The sequence below is a fragment of the Trachymyrmex septentrionalis genome, unplaced genomic scaffold, assembly GCF_001594115.1.
Source record: "Trachymyrmex septentrionalis isolate Tsep2-gDNA-1 unplaced genomic scaffold, Tsep1.0 scaffold87, whole genome shotgun sequence".
Taxonomy (NCBI): domain Eukaryota; kingdom Metazoa; phylum Arthropoda; class Insecta; order Hymenoptera; family Formicidae; genus Trachymyrmex; species Trachymyrmex septentrionalis.
The window spans coordinates 2,374,568-2,384,980 of record NW_017306059.1 but is presented as its reverse complement, the minus strand read 5'-3'; the positions used below and the strand labels follow the sequence as shown (position 1 = coordinate 2,384,980).

The following is a 10,413-nucleotide window of genomic DNA, read 5'->3' as shown; positions in this document are numbered from 1 at the left end:
TGTATGCTAAAGATTGATGTTCACAATTCCCTTACATTATAACCGCATTTTGACTGTTTTTCTTTAGCGCTATTCTTTTTAGGCAAAAGGGATTAATCGCTTTACAAAGGGTCTGTCGAATCGCAATTGGAAAGTATACGCTAACGATAGATCTCTCACGGTGGAAGCGGTGATAATATTTTATCTGCGAGAAAAAAATAAAATGCTAGGCGAAATTCTTGTAAACATGAACGTATGAATCATGCATTTTATTTTTCAAATTATTATTTACATATATATCTATACGCACACACATACACACACACACACATACACATATATATATTGTTCTGTTTGTAAATTTTTATAATATTTGAAAATATCTATATAATTTTTTACAATGATTTATACTATAATTTAACAAGCATTAAGTAATGCCGATATGAGTCAACACAAGATGTTCAAGTATATCTTACTTAATTTGTTAGATTTAATCACTTGAGCCTATTTCATTTATTAATTTTGGTTTTATATACTATAATAAATATTTTATCTGTATAAAAACTGTATTGTTCTAATAATTTGTGAAAAGAATTTAATAATACGAATCGAAAATCGGTAACAATTCTTAATGCATAATCATCCATGGAAATAAGTTCGCCATTCGCATACATTATCCGTGATATGCGCTTTCACATACGAGCTCATCACTTCCGTCGTGGTGAAACTTACTGATATTAAAAAGAGTCTCGCATCGAGCCTTCATGTGTTTAGCCGTGCATTTAACGCAACAAGGAAGACGAAAGCCGTTTGTAATAAACGATGACGGTTTGTACGTCACGATGGCATGCCATCATGTGTGATATTTATCTTCTATCTGGCAATGTCGTAGAACAGACAAGTTCAAGTGTAAAACCGTGAAAGCTGCACAGAATGCTCCAGAAAATTTATATAATGATACCAGATAATAATATTCCATACTTTATTAAAGTTTCTCTCTTATTAAAAGCGAAACTGAGACTGATTACGCGTTATTTAATGCTGAAAATTGAGAGATCCCAATGAATTAAATTTGCGCGATGCAAGTATGTGAACATAATTTTGTTTCTTTCAAATTTTAACTTGATTTTTTATTTATTTAATGTTGAATATTAAATTTATAAAAGGCAACGACAGTGAAATTTTTAAAACACATCACACTAATTATATAGAAAATTGGGTCCCAATAAAATGAGTTGTCATATAGTTAATTTGATAGAGAACTAATTTTTGAACTTTATGGTATGTCAAAGGTATATTCTATGAACACAAATTATTGTACTTTTAATACATCATAGCTAAAAAATTCTCCATTATTGAGCTTTGTGTTTATGACATCTTATATTCTTCGTATAAGCTACATTATAAATGTAATTCATTTCTCCGAGACCTAATTTTACATACCTATAATTAATGCGGAGTCTACTAATTATAAGATAAATTGGGTCTCGGTGAAATGGGTTAGTTTTCGTTTATGATGTAATTACAGCTAATAATGTGGTGAATAAAACATGTCATCATAGACTTAATAGCGAATAATTTTTTAGATCTCTATCAAAGGTGCTGTGCAAGCACAAATTTTGCACTTTAATTGATACATTATAGCTAAAAAATTATTCATTCTTGAGCCTTATATCTATCGCATTTTTTGTTCATCACATTAAGTTATATGTGAAAACTAATTAATCATCGAGACTTAATTTTTCATATAATTAGTTTGGATTTCAATTTAATTAGCCCTTTCCATTTGATCCAAATTTTTCTGGAGATAGAATTAGAATTTAATAAAAATAATATCTTATTATTTATATTGATCTTCCGGTACCCTGTGGAGAAACACGTGTACACTAACATTTATGTACACTATATGTTAAGTATGACAGACCATTTTCGCGTAATGTGGCCGTGATCGTCGTCCCGACAATTATTCTCTCGCCGACTGTACGATTTAATTGTTCGTGTGCATCTCTCCATAGAGAGAGAGAGATGTGCCTTTGCTCGTGTTATTTGAAATCATAGGTAGAAATAACATGAAATTGTCGTGCTAACGTCCAAGTGAAAACGGACGTGTTTTATAAATCGTGTTTAAATACGAATTTTATTAGACAGGCATTTATACATTGATGTGATCCGTCGAGAAAATAATTATTTTGCGTTTTCTCACCGGATAGATATCGATCGGCGAACTTTTCTAATTTTCTCAGCCTCACGATGAGAATTAGAGAATTATTCAGATCGTGAGAAGAAACGTGAAAGTTTTTTTTTACACAATGATATCGTTAAAAGGAGGGCTTCTTTTTTACACAAATATAGGAAAAACTGACGCGTGCGCTTATTTATTCATGTTTATTTTGCGAAACGCAAAGTTGCGTCGCGTTGTCACTTACATGTTTTACTTGGACACGACGCCCCCTTTGGCACAATTTCTTCGAACGTAAAAAGATGTCGAAGAGGCGGAATCTCGGAAGTGTTTGTCGCGAAGGCAGCGGAAACGCGCGTTCTTCCGTTTTATGAGCGATCTCATTGCTCAACTATGCTTGAAACGACTCGCTCTCAGAAGTAGAGAATCGGCGCAAGAAGTGGCTCACTTTCGATACCGAAGTCGACGAGTATACGGTTCGTTTCATATTTTATTTCAGGATGGAAACGAATCATTAATTTCCTGTGTCTTCTGATCATCCTTGAAATGTTCGAATTTTGTCTAAATCCAGACGATGCAAAAAAATATTTTTAAGTTTCACACGAGATCACTATCATAATGAAAATCTTCTATTTTTGGAGTTTCTTCCGTGGAAAAAAATTCTGCCGAGGACAATGTGATAAATGGTCCAAAAAGGAATGAATATTACCGAGGATTATATATATATATAATACTTAGAGACTAGCATGTGGTTTTAAATAAACCGTTGAACTCGCGACAGTGATATAAGTCGGCAAAAAAGAAATTTAGGTATCTCTTCTCTTGTGTATAAATGTCTTAATATGGTAACAATTTTAAAATTTATTTTATCTTTATATGGAGAAAAGAAAAGAGAATGTCATAAAGAATATATTTTAACAGCGGACTTTGCATTAAATAAGTGGTTTCACAAGCTGTTTCTTGTTTCTCCAAATCTGGAAGATGTGATTCGCACTACCGTTTCGTTTAATTAGCCAAATAAATTTGTATACACAGAAGAATACACACCATATACACAAGTAATAATTACTTATTTCAAGCATTTCAAAACTTCACGTATCCAAAAATCTATTATAAGTTTATTAAACTTATTCAAAATATTCCGAACTTGCTTATAATATAAAAACTACTTCGATTAATTTTATAACAATCTTCAAAAGGAAATAAATTTTTGTTTGGAGTACATATAATAATAAGTTTTTTAAAATTTGTAATAAGTATATTTTAAGATTATTATTAAAAAGATACATTTTTTTGTTAAAAATAACTGTTATTTAAGAGGAAAAAAGTAAACTTAGTAATCACTTTTCTTAGCAATGGAATTTTTCTATATATATTATATTATGAATGTTAAGGGAACAGAAAAAATTTTCGGACAATGTTAATTTTTTTCTCTTTATCATAAGTTAAGATTCTCGAGTGTTCTTATGGCAAGGATTTATTCAGAGAAGTCATTAATCGATTTGAGACTAAACAGGCGAATAGGCGATTTGAAGCTTTTCTGCATTCCTGAAGAAATGGAGAAGCATCAGTTTGCCTCAATTGTCCCTTTTAATTACTAATTATCCTCTTATTAAATGTCTTTGACATCTTGAACTTTCACCGTGAAATGATATATTGATATAAAATAATATTTCATCATTTATTTCGAATTGACGTTTTTGATGCCGCTACAGATACTGCGTCACCTGTAATAAAGTAGTACGAACATCATTAATTAAATAACAGAGCCTAAGTGACAGGAATAAACGAATAATAACGGTGATTATACACTTGACAGTTCCGGATGCGTGGCAAAAAAAGATATTCCAAATATGTACTGTCATGTGGATACCGTTTAAGAAACTGTAATACGTTCTACATGTTATATAATATCAGGCGATTATATATAAAAGTTGCAATATAATTTTATGTTATGTTGTCCGATAAACTGAATCTTATATTATGTTTACATCACAAAAGAATCAACAAAACGGATTCTTTTAATAGTTAAATATAGACTGAAGTAATAATTCCAGTGTTCTATTTCTAAGGTATTATTTTCTCAGATTCTTTAACCAATTCGGTGTCATTTCTTTCCTTAGTGAAAATGTCGAGAGAGATCGTCACTTATTGCGACTTTCTAGTTATTAGCATTATACACCTTTATATCTAAGTCTTAAATTAACGTTCTGTTAAATTATAGTTTATTTAAAATTGAAGGGTATGATTGTTTTATTCTCTCTTCCAAAGTTTATTTCACCAAGCTACCTAATCGATTTGTTTTAAGTCATTTCTTCCTTTTAACACGTAATTAATTATTTGATAATAAATATCTCTTGATAATAAATATCTATTTTTGTTTAGAAAAAATTGTCAGTAAATTCTAATCATAAAATCTATTCTTAAAATTAACACTACAAATATATTCGATGTAACACAAGTGATGTAAAATATACAATCATGAAACATAAATATTGAGCGTCAATAAATGTCAAGCACATACGAGTATTGTTACGCTAAGCCATCAAATTTTTCGTTTTAATTCATTTAATCTCAGCGGCAACTTGTTAATTAAAAATCACGGCGTGACTGTGCTCGGCCGCTTGTAATTACTATCAACGGTAATGTACAACTTGCGTGCGGGATAATTGATCAGCCCCTATTCGTCGTCCGAAAGTCTGTTGCATCCGTAAATTCTCAGATCGCACTGCCATAGAATAACGCCGACCTACTTTTATATTCTGCGACTACTTTCACTTGCGAGGACGAGGTCGGCACGGATGCACGGGCGGAACGAATTTCCGAATAACATACCTCCGTCTCGCCTCGACACTTCGTTCTTTAAGTCCAGTTTTCGTATTTCTTTATTTGTTACTTTTATGAAAAACTTTCGCGTTTCGAGCATAACGTTCATTTGTACGCAAAAGTAAGATTTGTTAATCGTTGCGAGATATAAATGACCAGAAAAATCATCGTTTTTATTTATTGACGGTATCGTGATTTTTATTATTAATTGTCGTTAAACTACAAAATGTTTTATGTACAGATAAAATATTTTAAAGTTGAATACCATCGTGTAATTAATAAAAAGTAAAGATTTTTTTTAACATAATTTCTTAATTTGAAATGAATAATGTAGCTAATATAATATCAATATTATCTATATGTGATATGGTTATATATAGCAATTGATGTTGATATATCAATGATAGTTACAAAATAATATATTATATATGGTTAGTGTAATACAATGCGCTTCATCAATTTTTATACTCTCGCTGTTTCACGCGTAAAGGCGTGAAATTTGCATAATGTGAGAACATTATCGTCATAAATCAACGAAGGAGAGATCGCGTGCATGCCAATCCTCAGGCTTCCTAGTCATTAACAGCTGATCGCCGCACAGTCTTTTTTCCTAACGGCGCTGAACACTTCACGAAGGCCATTTCTTTTTGCGACGTCGTCCGGAGTTCTGTCAATGCAAAAAACAGTATATGTGTTCTTATCTTTTTTAAATTATTGCAGATCATATAGCGGTCGGTATAATATGACAGAACTATATGAGAAAATGTGCCTGAAGAAATCAATTACCTGGTAGCTACGTTCCACAGGATGTTCTGTAGAATGTTGGACTGTGGCTCACCACCGATTAAAATCAATTCGCAGACTGATCGATCCTCGCAAATGATAGATTGGTTATCATCGTGTATGCGTGCTTGCTTGTGTTCGACCGGCAGATTGGCGAGTCGTAACTTTGAGAGAACGATGTTCGGCTGGCTAATGGAATTTTTCTTTAATTAAATATATAAGCGGATATTTGAATTAGAGGTGGAAAAATAGGGAAAGAGACTTACGTTGTCGTGTTACCGATCTGGATGACGTTGGGCTTTAACGACGCCAATAGCAGACCCAACGGCAGAAAAGTACCAATTAGATGAATGATCTTCTTCCAAGGAAACGGTCTGCAAACAATATATTCCGGTTTCATATTTGAGAAAAGAATAACGTTCTTGAGTAAATAATAAAAATATGATGAATCATTTCATTAAGTAATTTCAAATTGACGCATTAGAAATAGTACACACAATTTGAGATAATTGAATTAGATGAGATAACAATTAAGATGTAGTCAGAAATAATATATTTATTTAAAAGTTATTATATATAATATTATTTTAATATAAGATTATTTATATATTATATAATGTATCACTTGCGTTTTTCTCAGCGAAATAATTTACATTACTAAATAATATATATTATTAAATGTGCAGAGCAATGATCGTGATACACTTAGTTGAAGAAAGTTTATTATTTATTATCCCGCGTGAATTTAATGAAAATTAAATAACGTTTCTTGTATTCTCTCTTTCCATTCCTCTCTCTTTCTTTTTCTTTCTTGCCATATATATGTGCATAGTAAAACAAATATTGAAATATACAACGTAAAAAGTGATAATATCTTAATTAAATTCAAAATAATATTTATATAACTAATCGCGTTAAATAACACAATTAAAACGAATGTTAAACTATATCAAAGAGCAAAAAAGATTGATCTCAATAAATAGAGATCAGATAGATATGTAAATAACGTTTAATATTATCTCTTTGGCATTACAAATATTTTAAAGCGGACATATTAATGTGTCACAATTTACCTTTTCTCTCGCGCATAAGCTATACTCGAATGTGGGTCCTCTATATATTGCACATCGTGGTATTTGTCATCCGGTTGATAAAACGGATATGGAAATTTCCGCTTTCTCGTGTAAGTTGACTCGTGTTGTTGAAGTACCACGATACCGTTACTCTCCGGCCTCTTGATCATTTCGACCACGGTCTCCTGTGACGCCGGCTGATAAGCATTCTGATTCTGATCGACATAATAATTGATGACGTACGGCGATTTTAAAACATCGTAAATACCGGTCGATTGATAATCAGTCGTCGTTTTCCCGAACATGTCTTGCGTCTCTGGCTTCTTAACGTTTTGGAAGAATGTCTGATCGGCAAACATGTGGCTGACAGCACCTTGCTCATGTTGCGATCTCGAACTCTCCGTAACAGCCTGCTGATCATGGAAAGAATGACGGATGTTCGACGTTTGTACTATATCGTCATCCTCGAACTTAATTTTGCTCGATCGCGTCGCTTCGTCCAACAAACTGGAGACACCCTGGTATGCATCCTGAAGGATATTCTGAATCCGTTCACGCTGTCCATTCAGATTAACGTTGTTTTCGAATCTCACATGTTGAACGTTGTTAAAGGGATTCCTGATAATCGGATGCTCGATTTCGCCCAAATGCCGACTAGGCTTGAAGATGTTGGAATCGTTTCGAGAAAGAGTTTCGACGACGGCCGGTGTGATTAATTCTTGGTCGCTGTCAGTGACCAGTCTTAATAACGTAGCGGATGTCGTTATTTCATGAACGGAGTATTGATCTGATATCGAGGAAGTCTCTTCGAAGATGACTTTCGTTTCGCGAGTCTCTTCAGACGCTTCGAGGGTCTTCGCAAGTGTAAGGCCGACGATCAAAAGACGAGGAAGGAGGAAGCAACACATGGAGATCTTACGCAACCACATGTTTCTCGTTTGATTAAGTCAGCAATCAGTACGAATGATGTTTGTGCGTCTGCGATGACGAGCGGGCGCAGTGAACAGTTATTTCCATTGCGAGACGTCCGCGTACTAAAGCATTTGCTGCGACGTACTGTGACTTTAACTTGTTAAAAGGCAAAAGTAACAACGGGCGTATTCTAAAAAGCGTGAACGTGAGAACAATTAATTACTGCCACCGTATTCGTACTCCAATTGTCGTTGACAAAGTGAGACGCTGCGACGTTTAGTTCAAGCAACTACAGCCGTGATATATCATCATGGCGTAAATGCACGACAAACATCATACGTTTGAAAATAATTTCACATAAAATAAAAAATATTGATGACAATTAATTAGAGAAAGTAATTAATTTATCTTTCCTTCGTCTTTCTTTGGATCTTCGAGTTTATTTCTTTTTTTATCTTGTAATTGCAGTTTTGTAAAAATGGTATAGCTAATGTTGTAGTAAAAAAGTAACTTGTAAATAAGCGTGAAGTATACATGAAGAAATTGGATATTATCGTTTTTCTACGTGTTTATTTCATATGACTTTGTGAAAGAAAATTCTCTGGAGAGAAATTCAGTGGCACACAGTAAAATGGAAACGAGCGAAACATACCGGACTGTTAAATTGCATAAGTAAGATACGAGACGTTACTCTTGCTCTAGCAGTGCTCGTGGAACATGAATATAATGAGCGGAAGGGGTGAAAAGACTTTCTAAGCCAAGTTTTATCGCCGAGCGGTGAGAGTCTGACCCTGTTTCGTGGCGAGGTCATTCTGATATGTTCTATATGCTCCGGGATGATTTTAAATTCGTATTTATAGTCGGTTCTTATAGAAGACGTTTTAAGACTATCTCAAGTATAATCTTAAGATATCATAAATCAATCACATATTAATTAACACTGTATTAACTTGTCTTAAGATAATAATTAAAACGGTCTTGAAATAAGAATAAACTATAAATACGGGCCTTAAAGTTTTCATGTTAAAAAGAAGAGTATACTTTTTACACAAGTTGGTTTACATTTCTTTCACAACAATTTTATATCTTGTACAGTTAGCTTCACGTTTATATAAAAAGAAATTTATTCTAATGCTCTATTAAATGATAATAGAGCATCAATAATTCATTAAAAATAGAAGCGAATAATAGCTAAAAGTGAACAAAGAAGAGAATTTATTAAACGGAAATGAAATTAATGGAATTTACGAAGAGATGATTATTTCAATAATACATTACTTTTTATTGTCTTTATAATCTTAATTAATAGACATTTTTATGTATAATTATATACATAATTTTATTTAAAATATTTATGGAATCTCAATCATCTGAAAAAAATAATTGATACCATCCACACAAATACTTTCTTGAAACTTTCTGTCACTGCGCAGATTTCTGACATCTAAGATAGATCTTGCAATGCTCTTTTCTCTTCCATTTGCTCTTATCGTTTTCATCATCGCGACTCTCCCTCTGATATGAATGGCAATGAAAGTAGTTTGCTATGCACAATGATCGCGGATCATTTTATCCTTTCCTTAACATCCATAATCATTTTCGCGGTTTGACGCGATCCAGATCGATCCAATTTCGATTTGAAGTAGGCCAGCTAATCCCACAGTAACCGGAATCGGAAGTATTATAAAAAAATTCGTTATGCCTCTGCAATACCGAAAACGTGTCATTTCGTTCTTGTTCATAATAAAAGAAGAAATGATTTGTTTTACATAATTATCCTAATTCTGCAACATAGTAAAAATCGATCCGTTGTTATCAACTAATTGCATACCATGGATAAACTCATATGTTGATTGCTTTCAAACATTTTAAAAAAGATGTTGCAACTTGTACAGAAGATGAAGAATGTAAATTGTACACAATGTAGATTGTAACATATACGCAATGTGGCCGTGTCTATTGATTTTGTTTGGGATGACACGTATTGACACGTAATGTAATAAATGCGCAGATAAAGCGGAAATCGATGAAAGAGTATACCTAGCTGTTCGACAGGCGAGAAAAGAAATCGTCCGTTTCTGGGTCGGCGCCAGACAAAAAATCCTAGATCGGTGAAAATCTGGCGGAAGAATCGGAAGCTGCTCGTAAAACGGAAACTGTTAAGATGCGTTTCACTCGCGCGACGAGCAGGAATCACCATCGGCGACGTGAGAGAGGAAGGCACGGGTAAAGGAAGAAAAAAAAGGAATGACGGAGGTTTCTGGGCCGCGAAAGCGCAAAAATCGGTAAACGGGCGATTCCATGATTTGTTCGCAGATCCGATTCCGTCTACTATACATCGAAGAAGGCCAAATCGGTGATTTGTCGAGCATGAAAATCAACGGCGGCCTTCTTTGTCCTTTACGCCGGCGCGATGCCGGCGTGTCCTTAATTGTGCAGCTATTCAGCCAGAAACATCATTTTCTGTACCATCACGGTATGTACGAAATCACAAATGTATAATGTATGCAGAAAATAAATATAATATATTAAATAAATAATTTTTTTTGTAATATGTAATGTTTGTCAAAAGAGATTATTTGTGTGTGCGTTAAAATTATTTAATTTTATACATAATAACACTAATTATAAGTTTCAAATCTGTATTCCATTACAGAATGA

General features: G+C 33.3%; 1 protein-coding gene across 2 annotated transcripts; it reads right to left on the bottom strand.

The window, feature by feature from the left end:
* Positions 1-5,423: 5,423 nt before the first annotated feature.
* LOC108755339 lies at positions 5,424-7,849 on the bottom strand. Of its 2 annotated transcripts, none has more exons than XM_018498270.1 (4): positions 6,841-7,849; positions 6,034-6,141; positions 5,771-5,956; positions 5,424-5,651 (listed from the first exon to the last, which is right to left on the bottom strand). In XM_018498270.1, the coding sequence occupies exons 1-4, from the start codon at positions 7,767-7,769 to the stop codon at positions 5,564-5,566; spliced, it is 1,311 nt and encodes a 436-aa protein (XP_018353772.1). In that variant the 5' UTR covers positions 7,770-7,849; the 3' UTR covers positions 5,424-5,563. The 2 variants fall into 2 exon arrangements, 1 of the variants encoding a protein (XP_018353772.1); XR_001939755.1 differs by having other exon boundaries at positions 5,576-5,651; positions 5,771-5,952.
* Between the last annotated feature and the right edge of the window lie 2,564 nt (positions 7,850-10,413).